Source organism: Acomys minous, assembly GCF_964271855.1.
Source record: "Acomys minous genome assembly, chromosome: 11".
In the NCBI taxonomy this organism is placed as follows: domain Eukaryota; kingdom Metazoa; phylum Chordata; class Mammalia; order Rodentia; family Muridae; genus Acomys; species Acomys minous.
The window spans coordinates 56,397,042-56,417,252 of NC_140492.1; the positions used below are offsets into that span (position 1 = coordinate 56,397,042).

At 39.9% G+C, this 20,211-nt stretch overlaps 1 protein-coding gene across 4 annotated transcripts in view; it reads left to right on the forward strand.

Moving 5' to 3' along the window:
- Positions 1–20,211, forward strand: part of SEC22A (SEC22 homolog A, vesicle trafficking protein) — a 55,023-nt gene that overhangs the window by 30,536 nt on the left and 4,276 nt on the right. For 3 of the 4 annotated variants that reach the window (XM_084802394.1, XM_084802391.1, XM_084802392.1), the window contains exons 5-6: positions 4,922–5,037; positions 15,409–15,474. In XM_084802394.1, coding sequence (XP_084658520.1) covers positions 4,922–5,037; positions 15,409–15,474 — 182 coding nt within the window. The remainder of the gene's footprint in view (positions 1–4,921; positions 5,038–15,408; positions 15,475–20,211) is intronic. The other variant, XM_084802393.1, reaches the window with a different exon arrangement.

Genomic DNA, 20,211 nt, shown 5'->3' on the forward strand with positions numbered 1-20,211 from the left:
TGCTACATATTTTAGATTTCTAAAGGCTATCTAGGCTCTGAAGTAACTGCTGGTGTAATGCATAAAAATAGTAGTCATAGACACTATGTAAAAAGATGAGTGTTCTGAATTTGGCTTATGGATCACCACCATGAGTTTTAAGCCTTAGATGGCAACATTGGTCATTGCAGTTATCTCAGTGCATTAGTGTCTTAATGGGGTTTGGGTGAAGTTCCATGTTGTCCTTCCATTGGTCCGCTGTTCTCTGATAATTTTAACTCCATGGGTCCTAAACTACAGTAGCTGTAGTTCAGGATATCTGTCCTTTAATATATATATTCAGGATTTAGGGTAATAGTCTAAATTTGAGGTGGGCTTCCAACTTGACCTACCAAAAGGTAGACTGTTAGACATTCTTTGTACTGGGCCTGGAGAGACGGCTCAGCTGTCAAAAGCACTGGTTGCTGTGGAGGAATGACTTGAATGGATGTAGCAGTTGTCAATAAAGCACTGTTTAGCCAATCAGCCGGGCAGAAGGACAGGAAGTGGAAGGTGGGACTTCCACGAGAGGTGGGAGGAGCCTGGAGGAGTTAACAGTTGAGAGTTGATGGTTGGAGTTGGGGGAGAGAAGCTGCCTGAGGAGGACCAGATTGGCAAGTGATTGGGATATATGTAGGTTATGAGGACATAGGATTAGAGTAGTTTATTTTAGTTTATGAGTAGATTAGTATCAGTTTAGGTTCTGCCCAGTGTAGTGCTTGCAGCTGTAAAAATACAATTTAGTCTTATTGTGTCAGTTATTGGCATCCTGGGCCAAACAGATACAATTAACTGTAACAGGCTGCTCGTCCAGAGGACCCAGGTTCAATTCCCAGCACCCACATGGGATCTCATAACTGTCTGTAATTCCAGTTCCAGTGGATCTGGTACTTTCACAGAGACGTGCATGCAGCTACACACCAATGCACATAAAAAATATTTTTTTTAAAAAAGAAATTCTTTGTACTACTGACCTCTAGAAGTTCTCTCTGAACTCCAGACAACATTGCTTGTTGAATCATTAAACACTAGATCCTAGGGGAAGGTACGAAGAAACTGGAATTGTTTTAAGAAAGAGTAACTAAAACTAGAAATTGTGTTCACTTAAAGGGAGCTCGCCTGAGACATCTTTATCTTATGTCCTTATCTCTGTGTTGGGCTTCCTCAAGGAGCATGCCTTGTGTACTCTGTCTACTGTGGGGAAGAGGTCCACCTTTGTGGACTAATGACGGCTGCACTGGTTTTCCTTTCTGTTTTCTGTTTCATTCAGCCTCCCTGAACTATCTCACTATACTTAAGTCTTCCTTTCCTTATATACATTGTGTGAGGGGAATGGCTCTCTCAGTCTTGTTTTGTGTTACTCTTCTGCCTGTCTACTTTAACTGCAAAAACACACACCCATGCTTTTGCCTCAACATCACAGTTACTTCACTTCCTGCCTTCACCTTCCCTCCTGAAACTGCCTTATAATATCAACAAACCTCTCTTGGACAACAGAGTGGATACTGGTTTGATTTTTACATCTAGATGTGTCCTGGCCCATCTGAGGGTACTGATAGCCATACATTCTTTCTGGAAGCTGGCCCTTCCTTCCCTTGTATATATCTTTGGTTATCTGCACATCTTATTCTCCCACATCTGTCTTCCTCAACTCCTGACAGTAGCAAAATGGAAAAAAAAAAACCTGTTCAGGCAATGCTTCCTGGCTTCAGGAAACAAAACAAAGCCGATGTTATTCCTGCATAGCCCCTCATTTGTTATGGTATAGATAAGCCCTGTACCTACTAGTGCCGGGTGTGGTGCCAAACTGAAATGTGCTATAGCCTATCTAGAACGCATTTTACCGAAGTAACAAATAACACACAGAATAACACATTACCATTTGGTTAAATATCTTGTTTGCTTATCAAACTGGGGAAGTGCCCTTTTGTGTCGCCAAGCTCTTGTGTTTATAGAATGGAGTTTGCTTGAGAACTCTTCTTAGAAAACAAGCCACAGGTCCTGGGAAAGGGGTGAGGGTGACGCAGGGAAATCAAACACATTAAAATTTCTTGCCCACAGAAGTTAGCACAGTGCCAGCCTGCCTTTGTGCACAGCACTTGTCTTTCTTCATTAAAGGAGGCTTAGCACTTGCTTTTACCCTTTAAAAATAGCTTCATTCATTTTGAAATGATGAATTCATAAATGATATACCATTATTATAAATCACATGTTGTTTTTAAATTTTATTTATTTATTCACTTTACATCCTGGTGTCCCATCTCCTCACGTCCCAGTCACACCCTCTCTCCCTCTTCCCCCTCCCCTATTCCTCAGAAAAGGGGAGCCTCCTCTTCCCATCTATCCCAGTTGTATCAGGACTAAATGTCCTGGCATGGTAGTCCCACCAGGGGGAAGTAATTGAAAAGCTGGTAAGAGAGTCTGTGTCAGAGTGTCAGAGACAGCCCCCACTCCCTTTGCTAGAGGACACACATGAAACCTGAGCTGCCCATCGGCTACATCTGTGTAGGGGACCGAGGTCCAGTCCATGCCAGTCCTTGGTTGGTGCTTCAGTCTCAGCAGACCTCTAGGCTCTGGCTAATTGGCTCTGTTGTTCTTGTGAGACTCCTGTGACCTCCAAGTCTTTTCTTCCTCCTCCCACTTTTCCACAAGACTCCCTATCTGTTGCCCAATATTTGGCTGAATCTCAGCATCTGTTTCAAGGCGCTGCTGGGTAAAGCCTCTCAGGACAACTCTGCTTGTTCCCTGTCTTCAAGCATAGCAGAGGATTACTGATAGTGTCGGGGATTGACTCTCTCCCATGACGTGGGTCTTGGGTTGGGCCAGGCATAATTGGTTGGACATTCCCTCAATCCCTGCATGTTTTGTAGGCAGGGTGAATTTTGGGCCAAAAGTTTTTGTGGGTGAGTTGGTGTTCCCCTCCCTCTACTAGGAGACTTTTCTAGTTAGAGGGTATCCTCTTCAGTCTCTATGGCCCCTGTTACTCGGAGTCTCTGCTAAAGTCAGCCTCATATCCTCTTGGGAGCCTACCCTATGACATGGTCTGCAGCTTGTCATAGAGATGCCCCCACTCACAATTCCTCTTTTCTCTACATGTTCCAAGGCAAGTGTTTGAAACAATAATTTATATTGGCTTGTTCATTTCTTAAATACATTGCTATCAACACATGAAAATGGTAGCCATTTTCCTTGGAATATACCTTACCTTGACCATGTAAAGCTAGAATTTTCACTGTTTGGGTTTTGTTTGTGAGGTAACTTGTTTCATATGGAAGTGTGATTTGATAATTATTCAGTTGCCAGTTGGTTTTATTCCTAAAGCCTACTTGCTTTTTATGCGAGACCAGCTCCCTCTCTTACTGAGAGAGGGTGTACCAAGGGCAGAGAAATCCTCTAAAATATGACTAATTGTGACTTTTTTTCACGGCTGAAAGACCATGGTATCAGTACAATACAGAGACATTTGGTTTTCTATTTTCATATTAGAGTTGAAGGGAATTTATTGAAAAGCCAGACATGGGCACAGAAGAAATTATGAAATGTTATTCTAGATTAGTAGTTTCTGCTGAACCTGAAGAATACTTCATGAGATGTGGGTTTTGGGGGTTTTTATTAACTCTTTGGGGAATCTTTTCTGCTGTGATGGCTGAATATAATTTGCAAAGACCGGAGCTATTCCTTTATTAACATTCTGCCTCATTAACTTCATTGTTGGGCTTTTACACTTCAGTGGCTTAAATAAAGTAATAAAAATGTGGTTCTGTTGTCCTCTCTGCCAGTATCCCTGTTAAAGTCTACTGATTATGTGTGTAGTTTGTTTTCATTTAGGCACAATTGTAAATCCTAATAACTATAAAGTGATCACGAGGGGAAGTCATTGTATAGCAGAATATTTCACTCTGTTGAAGACTGAAAATTAAGGCAGTGCTTTTGTAAAGATGAAATGGTTACATATTCAGCTGGTGAATTTTTGGTTTTGTTTTGTTTTAATCATTTTTCTTTAAGAGACCAAGGGCCAGTCTTCGCAGCTGTAAGACTGCGTTCAATTGAAGAGCTTGGGTTGGTAATTAAATATGGGCTTTTACATACAGCCAGTGGTATTTATAGCCTTCAGTTCCAAATAAGTGGGCTTTGCCTAAAAGCAAGCTATGGCTATCCTTAAAAATGGTTTCCAAACATTTTCAGAAAACACCAGAGTTTTACATTTATTCTCTAAGCAAAATCTTTTTTTTTTTTTTCATACTTGTACCAGATTGCAAATTGTGCACACATTTCAGCAGGTTTTTCCTCTTAGTGATTTACTGACAGATGTGAGTATTCCATAGCACCTCTTACCTCAAGTAGAAATTAGAGGTGTCTATTAAAATATACAAAAGCTGGCCGGGTGTGGTGGTGCACACCTTTAATCCCAGCACTTGGGAGGCAGAGGTAGGCAGATCACTGTGAGTTCGAAGCCAGCCTGGTCTACATAGCGAGTCCAGGACAGTCAAGGCTACACAGAGAAACCCTGTCTCAAAAAAACAAAAAACAAAACAAAACAAAACCCACCAAAAACAAAAACCCCAAAATACATAAAATATACCAAAGCAGTGCAGCGTTAGTTCCATTTGACTTTAGAATGGTACTCTTTATGTTGCCAACATTTTGCATTTTAAAAAGATATTTAATCCCTGCACTTGAAGGTAGATATCCAAGTTGAGGCTAGCCTGGTCTACAGAGCAAGTTCCAGAACAGCCAGGGCTACCCCTACCTGGAGTGGGGTTGGGGATATTTAATTCCTAAGACACATTGTTCAAAGTTACTCACATTGATTCATCTAAGTTGAGCAGTGAGTTTCTGTCCACATAGACTTAACTGATAAGAGACCCTGGATTCAGTTCTAACTGTTTCTTTTCTTTCATAGCCCATCAGCGACTAGAACCAGCAACTCTGTCAGGGATTGTGGCGTTTATCCTTAGTCTTTTGTGTGGAGCTCTGAATTTAATTCGAGGCTTTCATGCCATAGAAAGCCTCCTGCAGGTATGTGCTATTTTTGCAGTTTCCGGTGACTGAGTCTATTCATCCTACTTGTTACATAATTGATCTGAATTGGATTAAGTCTTAGTATAATTTACAATGCAAGTTCCAAATGTGTGTTCTTATATCTGCCCTTCTCTACTTTCCTTCAAAAGCATGATTGCAGAGGCAGGCCAGGTAGGCACGCCTGTAATCTTGTCTGCTCGGAGGCTGAAGCAGGAGGGCTGCAGATCTGAGGTCAGCTGGAACCACATAGTGAGTTCCAGGAGTCCCAGGCCAGCTTGGGGTATATGAGACCCTGTCTCAAAACAAAAACAAAAAACCACAAAAAATCCTTTATCACCCCCTCTTTTGGAGACATTATGGACTGGCACTGTGAGAGCATCAAGCTATGCAGCATGGGCCCTGCATTCTTACAGCTTAAAGTTGAATTTGATAGGCGAAAGCATCTAGGAATAATAACTAAGAGCCAATAACTAGAGCCAGGAAGAGGAGAGGTCACTGTCATTCAGGAGAGGTGAGGAGAGACGGTGAGCTGGTCCTGGAAGGAACTAGAAAGCACATAACAGTGGGAGCAGGAAGATAGTCCGCGTGGACACTGCTTCTGAGTGTTCCTTAGGAAGTGCTGCTGCTTTTCCTTTTGGTCAGTGGCCTTCTAAAACCTGAGCTGCCTATTTAGGGGGAAGGTCACCAGTTTCTTCAGATATTTCATTTCCCAGGGGAGTTTCTCCCAAAGCCTTTAATTACCAGACCGTCTAAACTTTTCTCTTCCTATACTTTCTAAAGTCTCCTTTCTTAAAAGTCCAGCATGTTTGAGGTTGCACAGTTGTCCTTTCCTTTGTTTCCATTCACTTCTCTCAAGAGTTCTTGATGCTATCACATTGTAAATCAGATCTCTGTTGTGTATGTCTCTCTGTCTCTCCAGCACCAAATTCCAGATACTGTCTTATAAAAACCTGATCACTGGAGAGATGGCTCAGAGGTTAAGAGAGCTGGTTGTTCTTCCAGAGGTCCTGAGTTCAACTCTCAGCAACCACACGGTGGCTCTCAACCACCTATAATGAGATCTGGTGCCCTCTTCTGGCCTGTAGGCACACATGCAGGCAGAACACTATACATAATAAATAAATTTTTAAAAAAACAAAAACAAACAAAACCCCTACTCACCATTGCTAGGTTCATAATACCGCACATGTTGTCTATGCCACCCAAAGCCAACAGAAAGTAGATGACATCATTGGTCCTGACACATGATTCTTAAAGGAATGCAGGGGCTTCCCATTGACAGTTCCTCTTCTAAACAGTCCTCACAGGTAAAGCTCCTGTCCCTTCAAGGCATAGGAAGCTGGCTGTCATTACTCTGCCTTCCTGTCCCATCTGCCTGCTAGGCTGGGTTTATTCCAGCAGAAGTTCAGTTCTTAGCCAGCTAGACAAGCTGCCATCAAGAAGTGGGCCGTTTGGAAACTGCTGAGTAATAAAGCTAATAAAGCAGTCTTTAAAACATTTTTATTGATGTAATCGAAAGAAAAAACAGTGGGGTAGGTGTGTAGAGTTAACTTTCTAAACTGAGTAGCCCTCAGTAAGAAAAGCTTTACTGTCACAAAGCCTTGTGTACATTCTGACTGAAGATACGTAGGCAAGGCTGCACTTAGAGCCCCTTAAAGTACTTGGATTTCCTTCATGCACTCAGTTAACTTGTCCTTCCTCTTCTGTGGCTGTTCTTTCCTTCCTCCTCTTCGGATTCACAACAGAAAATTGAAGGAAGTCTTTGTATACTACAGCCTTTCATGCTTTTGAAATGCTGGAGCTGACTTCTCTTCTTTGTTAATTGTTCTGTGTTCTCCCTCTAATTGATACTCCATTTGTCTGACTGAGGTGACAGTTTCAGGTTTCAGAATAAGAATCATATCAAACTATTTACTACTTAGATGTAAGTGAGTCTTTGTTCTGAGATTTCTCAGCTTGTTTATATATTTTAAAAATTTATTTATTATGTATACAGTGTTCTGCCTGCATGTACACAAGCAGGCCAGAAGAGGGCACCAGATCTCATTATAGATGGTTGTTAGCCACCATGTGGTTGCTGGGAATTGAACTCAGGACCTTTGGACGAACAACCAGGGCTCTTAACCTCTAAGCCATCTCTCCAGCCTAGCTTGTTTATATTTTTAAAAGACAGCTTTATAGGCCATTTATCTCTCTTGGATACAGATGCAGAGATCTTTAGCAATACATTAATTAATAAATCTAGTATTGAACAAAAATAATTATACAACAACTAAGTGGGATTTATCCCAGGTGTACAATGCTGATTTAATATTTGAAATCAATTACTGCTATTACTTCACCAGTCTAAAGGAGAAATAATAATCAGCAGATGCAGAAAGGAATTTGACAAAATCTAAAAACTCTTCACCCATGATTTTAAAAAAACAAACTTAAAGCAAACCAGGAGCAGAGAGAAATTTCCTCACCTCAATAAGGAAAATCCATCAAAAATCTCAAGCAACTAACATTTTTAATGGCAAGAAACTAGATAGTTTTCCCCTAAGACAGAAACAGGGTGAGGATACCTCCACTTGAGATGAACATGGTGCCACATGCCTATAATCTCAGCATTCAGGAGGCAGAGGCAATAGAATAGCTGTGAGTTCGAGGCCAGCCTGGTTTACAAAGCGAGTCCAGGACAACCAAGACTACAACAGAGAAATCCTGTCTCGAAAAACCAAACCAACCATACAAAACAAACCCTCCACTTACTTTTTCTACTTAATATTGTACTCCAATATATGGAAGTAAGAAATACGTTTGGAGATGGTATGATTATCTGCATAATGATTCCCAAAACACAGCAAAAAGGTTTAGAAACTACCAAATGATTATAGTTCTACAACAAGATGGGAGATTGAACTGTACAAAAATTTCTTAAATTCCAGCAACAAACAATTAAAAATTGAAAGTTCTAAATAAAAGGTACTTATAAATAAATCTAAAACATGTACAGAACCCGTGTAGTAAATTATAAAGTCTGGCCAAAGAAATCAAAGATGAAATAAATGGAGAGAGATTCCATGTTTCAAGAGGAAAAATCAGTATTTTTGAAGTGTTAGTTCTTCCTGGTCTGATGTGTAGGTTGAACACAATCCCAGTCAAAATCCAAGCAAGTTACAATCTGGGCATGGTGGCACATGCCTTTACTCCCAGCACTTGGGAGGCAGAGGCAGGCGGATCGCTGTGAGTTCGAGGCTAGCCTGGTCTACAAAGTGAGTCCAGGACAGCTAAGGCTAACACAGAGAAGACCCTGTCTCGGGGGGGGGGGGGGGGGGGGGGAATCCAAGCAAGTTACTTTGTGAGTTCAATAAAGTGATTGCAAAGTTTTATATGGAAAAGCAAAAGACCCAGTATATAGAAAAAAAACAAAAAACAAAAAAAAAAAATCTTTTATTCTATATTCACACTAACAAAACTCAAAATTTCACTTCTACCACCAGATGAGTGGGAAGTTTTTCATACCAAGCAACTCCCAGTGGCAGCTAGGTGTCTTACAATATAATTCAGCTTTAATAACTGTCTTCTCAGAGTTAGGACAGAATGCACATGATCGGAGCTGAGTCTCATGAGCCTACACTTACTTGAGATGTCAGCCCTATGGACAGATTGTACAAAGGGCATCAGCTGTAAGTCAGAGGTCTGTGCACTCTCTCTTTTAGTACAGTCATTTGTTGGAATGGTTTCTGGACTCAGAAACACATTTGGTTGTTAATTATAAAGGATATTTCAAAGGATATAGCTGAGGTACATGGGAGAGGTTGGGAAGGCTCTTGACATGGGTTTCTGTCCTGGTGGAGCTGGGTGTGTCTGTCACCTTCCTTGAAGGTGGATGTCCACCAGCGTAGTTCTCCATACTCCTTGTGGTAGAGAGTCGTGAGGAGATATGCTTGGTTATCAGCTTAGTTGCTTTCTCCTCCTGGAAGACTGGTTAGGCTGCATCTAACCATGGTCTTTTCTGGTACCCAGTACTGACCTGGGAGTCTGTCAGGAGTTGCTTCAGAACAAAAGCCATCCTCCTTACATAGGAATTTCCAAGAGATATGGGAATTCTGGGTCAAATCCTTCTATAATTCAAGAAACTAAATTTCCTAAGTCTTGGGGGTTCTGTGACAGCACTAATAGGAACAAACTTTTTTTTCCATCATCTTTATTTACAAGGGTATTAGAAGCCCTGAGTGAGGGACAGACTATTACTATTTCATACCCAGATGGCCTATACAGTGTTGATGAAGAACAAAAGTGGGGGCCCACATTGTCCAGCATTAAAACTTACTGTAAAGCTATAGTAATTAAGGCAGTGTGATATTGACAAAAGAATAAACAGTAAATCACCACGACAGAATCAAGAGCTTAGAGATAAACTTACATTAATTTACATCTATATAGCTACCTGATCTTTGATAAAAGAGCCAAAGCAAGTCAATGGAGAATGGACAGTCATTTTAACGATGGGACAACTGGAAACCCATGCTAAGGAATAAATCTATAGATAATAAATACAGTTGATTAAACAGGAATTCAGAGTGGGACATAGACCCAAACGTAAAGAACAAAGCTTAAATTTATAAATTAAAAAAGAAAAAAGTAGCATAAGAAACAACTGTGTTTTTCTAGAATCTGTAAATGAGTTTTTAGGTACAGCACCCCTAGTGTTGTGAAAGAAACATGCCGTTAAGCGTCACTAAATCTAGCAAAGTCTTTTTTGTGAAAAAACACTGTTAAGAGAATTTTAAAAAGCCACAGCCTAGGAAAAGATACTTGAGAAACCTATATGATAAAGGGACTTGACTCTACAGAGCTGGAGAGATGGCTCATCATTTAAGAGTGCTTATTACTACGATATTCTGGAGGACCCAAGTTCAGTTCCCAGGACCCATCTTGAGTGGCTCACAACTGTCTGTAACTCCAGCTCCAGGGAACCTGACAAATTCCTCTGGCCTCCAGGAGCACCTGAGCACTCATAATTCATATCTATGCACACATAAATAGAAAGACATCTTTAAGGAGGTGGGAGAGTGATTCTAAAATACATGAAGAACTCTTAAAACTCAAAACTAAGAATGCAAATCAACCTATTAATAGTGGCCAAAAGATCAGTAGAAAACCTCACCACAGAAGATACTGAGGATGACAGTCAGGCATGTGAAAAGATGCTGGACATCACATGTCATTAAAGAACTGCAAATTTAAAAGGTGATGCCACTAAACACCTCTTAAAACATGCCTCCGGTCCTGCCAGCTGATGCTTCTGATGCTGATGAGGATATGGAACAAAAGAACTCTGATTTGCTCCTACGTGGGGGTACAAAACAGTTGGGCTGCTTCTCACAGAGCTAAACATAGCTTTGCTCTGTCATCTAGCAATAGTGCTCTTAAAGGTCTCTCACCAAGTAGGTAGAGCACTTCCAACATGTGGATGTTTATGTCAGCCTAAGCATAATATCAAGGACGTAACTATGGACGATGAGTGGTAAATGGTCGTAATCCACACAGTGGACTACCACTCAGTAATAGAAGAAATGGCTGTCTATCACAAAAAGACATGGAGACCTCTGAAGTGCATTTTGCTTGATGAGAGCAGTCAGTGTGAAAAACAACATCCTGGACACTTTCTGCAAGAGGCAGACCTATAGACAGTAAGTCTATAGTTGCCAGGTGAGAGAAGAAGTGAGTGTGGAGAGCCTGAGAGCCTGACAGCTGTGAGATGGTGCTGTGTGGCTGTAATGGTGGGTGCTTGCCATTGTGCATTTGCCCAAACCACAGAGCCCGCCATAGGCAGAGGGGAATTTAGTCAGTAATAATGAGTCAGTACTGGCTCAGCGTTGTGGTCAGTGTACCACACCAGGTCTAGTTGCTGCTAGAAGCTGAGCAGGGAACCGGGGGGGCTGTATAAAGACTCTCTACTTAGTTTTCTGTATGCCTAAGGCTAATCTGAAAAAGCTATTTTAGGTGGGCTTGTGGCATACTCCTTTAATATAGCACGTGGGAGGCAGAGGCAGGTGGATTTTTCTTGAGTTTCAGACCAGTCAGGATGGCATAGTTAGACCATGTCTCCAATACACACACACACACACACACACACACACACACACACACACACACACACACACACACTTTAAAAACCAAGAGTAAAACAAAGACTTTCTCTTTGATGATAAGTCCAAAGAAAAGTAGAAAGGGAGACATGTACTTATCTTGAGCTTTAATGCTTTGAAGTTCTTCAGTGAGGTGCAGCTCTGTTTGGCAGCAGTTAAAAGTTCAACCTGTTGAGCCCAGCTTGCTCTTCGAAGCATGGATTGGGCTCCCTTTTGCCTGTGGGGGCCTGAGCCTTCCCACTGCATAAGCCAAGTAAGGACATTAATGCCGAAGTTAGAACTGAGCGTGGCTCAGGAAACGGATCTGTGTCTTAAGGTCCTTTTGTGCCCTCTCAGAGCAATGGACATTTTGAAAATGCCAGTGAAATACTAGCCAGATCTATTGACCTTGTACCCACTAGCCCTGGCTAACAGTCCCCCCCATCCCCAACCACATACTCCCAAGAATTGTCTGGTTGAATAATGGCATGCTTTAATTTGTATAAATAAGCTCTGGAAAGATAGGCAAGTAATAAACATGGTGGGAACTGGTAACGGAGTGGCAGCAAGGCTTCACTAAGTGCCTCTTCATCGGTTGTTTTTACTTTGAACCAAGTGAAAATTGCTCATCAAAATAAGTGTTTGGCTAGGAGTATAACTGAATGGTAGGGCACTTGCCTGGTTGTAAGAGAACCCTGTGTTTAATCCTCAGCAATGCAAACACTTACTCTAGGGTAGACAGAAGAAAAAACTTAAAAATAACATCTTTTGTTACTCTAGTTTAATGGGTAGATTTTCAAGTACCAAAAATCCAGATACAGGTAAAACTTTTGTGGGACAATGACCTGATGTTGGTCACTTTTATTTCCCTCAGACTTCTTATTGTTCACAGCTTATATGGAATGAAAAGTCAATTTTTTCTTCACTAAAGCCATTAGACTTGACTCTAGTCTCCTCTCTGGTTTATCAGTGCATTTTCTGTTAGGTCACAAGTTAAATAGATCTTCCTGAAGCTGTCTTCTCTGTAGAATTTTGTAAAAATATTAAGAATTATCTAAGTGGAACTATTCAGATCTTGCTGGTGAAAGAGGAAGGCAGTTCAAGAGTCAACAGCCTCCACATTTCTATAAAACTTGACTTATGAGTAGAGGATTTATTTGCTGCATCTGATGGCACATGCCTTCAGGATCTCTGAGTTCCAGGCAAGCCTGATCTACATAGTGAGTTTCAGACCATTCAGGACTATGTAGTTAAACCCTGTTGTTAAAAAAGAAAGAAAATTGCCGGGCGTGGTGGTGCATGCGTTAAATTCCTGCACTTGGGAAGCAGAAGCAGGCAGATCGCTGTGAGTTCGAGGCTTGTCTAGTCTACAAAAGCGAGTCCAGGACAGCCAGGACTGTTTACACAGAGAAACCCTGTCTCGAAAAACCTAAAAAAGAAAGAAAGAAAGAAAGAAAGAAAGAAAGAAAGAAAGAAAGAAAGAAAGAGAAAGTTTAGAATTTATTTGAAAATTATAATTTTAAATCTAGTGAATAATATTCATTTCCTGATTGTGAATAGTATATAGGTACTAATTAAAAGTTTGCAGTTTTATAACTTTGATTTATAAACACTCTGAATACTAAAAATGGTTGCAATGTTTATCTTCTAGTATGTTGCTTTGTGCTTGTGGCATATTTAAATCCGAAGACTCAAATGACTAAACATTCCCGTGTATTGTCATTGTCATTAAAAGAGTCCAGATAGATGGGCTCGTGAGATGGCTCTTGATGCCAAGTCTAATTTCTGAGTTTGATTCCTGGAACACCAGGGTGGAAGGAAAGAACTGACTTTTAGAAGTTTTCCTCTGATCTCCATATGTGTGCTGTGGCATGTGTATGTGCATGCCTATATGTGTGTTCATACACACATACAGATAAAGTGTAGAAAATGAAGAAATAAGACTTGACATACACTTGCTTATTCTAGATTACTAACTACTTCTTAGAGTGATAGGGATTTATTAAAATGTTTGGCACCAAAATTTTTCTTTGTTGTGTGAGTATATATATTTTAAGTTGGTAAATTTGATTTCATGTTTATAGTAATGTGTAAATTAGATTATTTGCACTTGCTTCCTAGCTTTGTTCTGAGTTTAGAGATGTTAATAAGGTTGCTGTGAGTTGACACCACAGCAGTGCATAAGCTTTTACCACTGTGTTTATACTGCATGAGTTCTTCCAAAGATCATTTTGAAACAATGATAATTAGACTGATGTCAAACCAGAAGTAATTTTCATATGGAGAATTAGAAAATGAATCCTGTGACAGCAGTAGAAATGTTGCCCTGGAAATCAGGAGACTGTGACCTCTTGCCAGTAACTAGCTCAGTAACCTCAGATAGGTTGGTTGCATTGGGCCTCGTCTTCCCTGTGGGCAGGATGGAGGCTTGGATCCCACAAGCCCACAGACTATGAAGCACCAGGCTCCTAAGATTCTCAGACTGTACAATTGTTTGGAATAGTTACAACAGAAATGATCTACTTCTGTTTTTCAAATGAACAAATGAGTTAAGCAATACAGCTTGTGAATAAAGATTTAAGCACAGGCTAGTGTAAGTTTAGAGAAAAAACATTATGCTACAAGACAGTAATTAGGTCCTGTTATACACTGAAAGGCTGTATATTCTTTCACATATTCTGTGGTTGAGGAATATTTACTGTGTTTGAAAAGTGTTTATGATACAACCAAAGTACCAAAGAGCAGCATGCAAAGTGTGGAGATGGAGGGTAGGGAGAGGTAGAGAAAAAACCAGAAACACACCAACAGTTAACAGTTTTCCTTTATGTAAGATTTTAAATATGTGCGTTTCTTTTATAATGTGTCCCCCATAATTTTCTACAGAGGATATAATTTGTGTGTGTGTGTGTGTGTGTGTGTGTGTGTGTGTGTGTGTGTGTGTGTGTGTTTCGAGACAGGCTTTCTCTCTATAGCTCTGGCTATCCTGGAACTAACTCATTCTGTGGACCAGCCTGGCTTCAAACTCAGGCCTGTCTCTGCCTCCCGAGTGCTGGATTAAAGGTGTGTGCCACTACTGCCCTACTTAAACAAAAGTTTTATAACTAGGAAAAAGGACTAAAAAAGTAAGCAGAGTTTATTTAAAGTATTTGAATTATAAAAATGTAAAAGCTTCATGTTTGTTCTCCCTTTCTCCCTGCTGGCCTGAACATCCCAGGAAGATTAATGGTTTCTGTTTCAAGATCTCACTTAGGATAAGCTGCTGCCTTGTGGACTGTTCTGTACCAATCAGCTGCACTAGAGCAATTTGCTCTTATTTCTGTTACATAATGATCCCTCCACCCCCATGGGTTTGGTGGCACAATCTTGTAATCACAGCATTTAGGAAGCTGAAACAAGGGCATTGAGCATTTGAGGCCAGCCTGGGCTATATAATGAGACCCTTAGGAAAAAGAAATTTATTTTTTCTAAAATCAGAAAAGGGGCCTAGTAGAATGTTCCTGCATGGAAGACAACCCCTTACTCCTCCTGCCTGGACTTTTTGTTGTGCCGTACATACAGTGGAGGACGCTGAATGCTGATACTGTGCAGGAACCAAGGAGAGCAGGAGTGGTTGTCTGTTCAGCTCTAGCTGTTCTTCCTTCCCTGTTTTCCAGCTCAGAGGCTTTATAGCCAGCCCTGATCTTTCTCGTTGGGATTTAGCACACTCTAGTGGACAGTAGTGTCTCAGTCACCCCAGTTTATTTATCATGTCAAGTTACTTTATTGAACAATTCATTTATGTGCTTCTGGGTAGTAAAATTTGTGAGTTTGTATTTAAGTGGTGACCCTTAATGAGCAGGAGGAACTTGGTCATTTTTATGTGGCTTTATGAGGAAGAAGAGACTTTCTGTATTATGAAGGAGAGAACTTTTCCCTGGTGTTTCTCATCTTCACTGGAGTGAAATGCCGTTGATAAGTGAGGCCAAGACATAGAGAATGCTTGCAGTCTCCTCAGTTTCCCATTCTTCTGTCTTTTAAATTTAACTTTATTGTGGTCTGCATGTATGTCTATGTGTGCCTGGTCAGGAGGCATTGGATCCTTAGAACTGGAGTTACAGCTTTGAGTCATCATGTGGTGCTAATGATTGAACCGCTGTACCACTCTATAAAATGAGTGTGTATAAACATTTTCATATCCTATCCTGCTAGGTGTTTTTTTTCCTTTAACTAAATGGTACCAGCAAAAAGGTAATGTTTATTTGTTTTTTAGAGTGACGGCGAGGATCTTAATTACATCATTGCGTTTTTCCTTGGAACAGCAGCCTGCCTTTACCAGGTAGGTTTCCTCTCATTTGTAACAAACACTTCTCCATTACTGCTTGTTACTCTTATTATTGCCCATGTATTTAAAATACATAAAAATGGTGTCTGAGTTCTTTGCCTTTCTTTTAATTTGAGCCTCTGTTATCTTTGTAACATACACTCCAGTCTTGAGTTGTGGACAGAAGTTCCCAGTGGACTTACTTTTAGCCTTTCCTCTGTGATGTAATATCAGAGGTGCCTTGCCATGTGCCTGTGGCAGAAAGGCTGCTTCTAGATCTTCTAGTCAGAGCCAGAGGGTTTGGTGCCCTGGAGAAACTGTTGGACAGGGAGTGACACTCCAAAACTACATTTTAGAAGTTTTAAGTAGCGCTGATTTTTTAGAAGAGGTGAATAAGATGCATTGTAAGAACAGAGAGACTGGTAGTTAGGAAACTAGAGGATTGTAGTAATTCAGATGGAAAATAAAGGGACCCTAACCTGTGGCAATAACAGCAAGGTAATGAAATATTCCCGCTGAGAAGGAAGACTAGCCAGTACTTAAAATAGTGTGTGTAAGATACTCAAGGAGGGCAGGTTCTATGCCTGGCTGGTACGGAGATTGGTCACAGGAGGGATGGGAGGAATGACCATGTGACAGTGACCCAAACTCAGGAATGAGTTTGTTAGAACATAAGAAGCTAGCAGGGCCCCTTAACCTAGCATTATAAGTGGCTTATTCCTTTGGCTTATAAAGGAAAAGAAAGAAAAGGTAGGAAGATGTAAAGCTCTGTGTGCACCTAAGACTACTCAAAACTCTGTACAACTCCTTGGCGAAATTCTTTGATGGATATTTGAGCTTTACATAAACATATATTATAAATTTTACTTTTAGTGGTTTCACTTTTTAAAATCTTTAAATTTTCTTAATGTTATCTTTAAGAGTCTTATTAAATTTGACAGGTTCCATTAGGGCAAGTGACATTTTGTACAGGTAATGAGAAGCCATGTGTTTGTTAGTGGAACATAGTGCTTAAGTTTAGACAGTGTTCTTTTGTGGGTTTCCCACTGTAATCCTACACTCCATCATACATGGTATTGCCTCATTTGTAAAAAAACAAAACAAAACAAAACAAAAAACAGAATAGAAGCACTCCCAGTACTGTCCTGAGACAGCATAACCAGGAAAGGGGAGGAGTCAAAGCTAAAGCTTAGCATTAGAGCCCAGCTTCATTCTCTTATATGAACTACCTCTGTGCCTAAGTAAGTCACTAGTCCTAATTTGTATAATTTTTATGATGCTATAAAGGTATAGTTTTATAACTGCTATCTCATGATTCTAATGTGAGGTGTTGGCTTTCGTAGTTTCATGAATGGTAGCTCTTGTGAAGGTAAAGCTTTGATTGTTTTGCTTTACAAAGGTAGTTTGGTGCCTAGTCATAGTGGAGAGTTATTGACTGTTTGTGTTTCACTAAGCCTTATACATCCGTTGTACCATTAAGTCAGCACAGAGAGCCCCACACTAATCTTTTATCAGCACCATGTTGTTCACTGAGGTCTAGACCATTCTTTGAGCTAGTTAGTGATATGGACCTTTACCTGTGTTACTCCACAACAGTGCTCTTGATTGCCAGGCACACTTTACAGCACCCAGAACAGCCTACAGCAGTTGGAAGAGCTGCTTGATGGTAGAGTGCTGTCACTCAGGTATCACTCGCGAGAAGTAAATACATTCTTGTTTTAAGAAAAAAAATGTAAAACCCAATGTGAGGCCCCACAGCTTCACAATGGTTATTCTAACTATGTAGAAGTTCATTGAGATGATAGACTTTGAGTCTGGTTAATATTGGTATATGATATATATTTTATTTACAAGTTTTTTAAAATAATAAACTTTAAAACAATTAAAAAGGAGAAGTAAACCAGTTTCCGTCACATAGATGGGCATTAAGGTTCCTGCTTTCCAAAATTGCTGAGCAGAGTGATGACTAATTTTTTGCAGTTACATTTCACTATTTTTATTGTTGTTTTTCTAGTTGTCAGGATATGTTTAAGTGAGTTCGGTCAGATCTCTTAAGTCTACCACTACAGGCCTGATTGCCCTTTCCTGAGGACTCCAGAGCTGATGGACCCCAGAACTCAGCCGGGGGCACTGCTCCTGATACTGAGTGTTTCAAACAAAGGGGGTCAGAGGAGACTAGAGACTATTTCATTTCTAAACTTAAGTGTTTTCCTTTCAAAGCTGCCAAACCTACAGAAAAATGGAAAGACTTGTATACCCAGAATCATCTGTTAGTAACATCTCTCTTTATATGGATGGACATACAGTATGTATATAGAGATGTCTATGAAGTGTAAGCCTAAGGAGCCACAGAGGTGATTAAGTAGGTCAAAGTGCTTGCCATGCAAGACTGAAAACCTGAGTCTGGTCTCTGATTCTGTGTAAAAGTAGAAGAGAAACAATTAGACAAATGCTGAAATAAGAGAATAAATAAAGAGAAAAACTCTGCCTCAAAACAAGTTAGAAGAAGAGAACTAACTCCTGAAGCATTATCCTCTGACCCCCATATGTGGTTGTTCACACTCATACACACAAACATCTATATGCAAAGAAATAAAGGTGGAAGGAAAGAATTGACCCCAAAAGTTGTACTCTGACCATCACACACATGCCTTGGCACATGTGTACCTACCTGTACTCTCAGATGTCTTCTATGCAGCATGCATGTGCTCGCGCACATACACACACACGCTTCAGATAAACATATATAAACATATGTATACATTTGTCTTTCTTGCTAAAGCCTTTTATGAAAATTGTGGCCACACATGGAATAATAGGAGAGATCCTATACATTCTGTTCATCTGGCTTTCCCTGAGGTACCTTCCTGAAAAACATAATACAATATCACAAGTAGTGTGTTGATACTAATACAAACAAGATAGAGAATATTCCTGTCACCAAAGGGATCCCTCCTAATGCCTTCTGTGTTATGTAAATGGAACTACACAGAACATAGATACCAGTTCAGGCAGCTCTACCAAACTAACATATACTAGGAGGAGGCTTGAACAATAGCTGTTTATTTCTTGTAGTCCCAGAGTCTAGGATGTCCAAGCTCAAGATGTTGGTAGATACACTTCTTCCTATCCTAGAGAAGGCTGCCTGCTGGCTATGTCTTTACATGGCAGAGAAAGTGCTGGTCTCTCTTCTTTTTAAGTCCACTAATCCAGGATAGGAGTTATACACCATCTAGATCTAGTAACTTCCTAAAGGCTTACTTGCTAATATTCCCACATGGGCGGTTGGTCTTCAGTGTACATATTTGGGAAGGGAAGGATGTGGATACTCAGTTAAACCATAACCTTGTGTGAGTGGCCCTTTCTTACTCAGCATAATTCTCTGGAGATTCATGCAAGGTGTTACATAGTGCTTTCTGTTTTGTTTTGTTTTGAGACAGGGCTTCGCTGAATAGCTCAAGCTCAACCCCTATGATGCTGGGGTTACAGGAATGTGTCACCATGTTTGGCTCATATATAGGCCTTTGTGGGGCTATGTCTTTATTACTCTGTGCTACATACCCAAAAGTACAACTATTGGGTCATGTGGTAACTTCATGCTTAGCTTCAGTAGAAAACTTTTTAAAATCATGCTGTATATTCCCACCCTTTCTCTGTAGCTTCACTAGCATTTGGAGTTGTCACTATGCTTTAGGTATTATTAGTTATAGTAGTATTTCATCATGATTTTTACTTTGGAGTCCCTTGATAATTACTGTGCTTATGTCTTATCTGTGTATGCTCTTAAGTGAAATATGTTTGTATCTCTTGCCTTTTTTCTGATTGAATTTTTTAAAAACTTTTTTGGGCACTTTCTTAAAAGAGTTTTTTGTTGTTTTTGTTTTAAATAGTATGTTTTACACAGTAGCCTTTGTCACATATGTATCTTATGACATCCTTTTTTGGTAAATAATTTGTCTATCATCCTAGGTTCTTTTGCAGAATATGTTTAAATTTTTATTAAGTTGATTAGTTAGCATTTTATAACACTTCCATAATCTCTGTATATATGGCTAAACATACAGTATACATAAAGATATTTATGAACCAGCTTCAGGGACAGAGAGAGGGCTAAGCAGGCCCTGAAGATGTCTGTTTTCTTTTGTTTCCTAAATTTTGTAGCTTTATGACTTATATGTAAGTTCAGGCTATTTTTGTTTTATATTTTGTATATGATATGAGACTAAAGTTGAGAGGTTTCTTTCTAGTTGTTTATACATGACTAAGTGCTCCAGCACCATTTCTTTATCAGACTGTTTTCTTCCACTGAATTGCTTTTGTATTTCTTTCTTTTCTTTTCTTTCTTTCTTTTTTTTTTTTTTAAGACTCTTTCTGGCTTCTGAATTATGTTCTTTGGATCTACTATCCTTCTACCACAATCATCTGGTCTTTATTATCCTAGCTATATACCATCTTAATAGTTAGAGAATGATTCATATTTTCTATTTCAGTGGATGAAATTATGTTGGTTTGGCAGGTTTGTGGAAGTGGCCCATTTTATCTAATTTATATGTGTAGATTTGGTAAGCGTATCTCTTAATATTTTTTATATCTGCAATTTTATAATGATATTGCTTCTTTTCTAATGTTGGTCATTTATATTGTCACTGTTGGTCTTGTCAGTTTCTGGTTCACTGGTTGAACCAGCTATTCATTCTATCAGTGATTTTCCTCCCTTTTATGTTTTCAATTTATTGATTTCTGCTCTTGGTT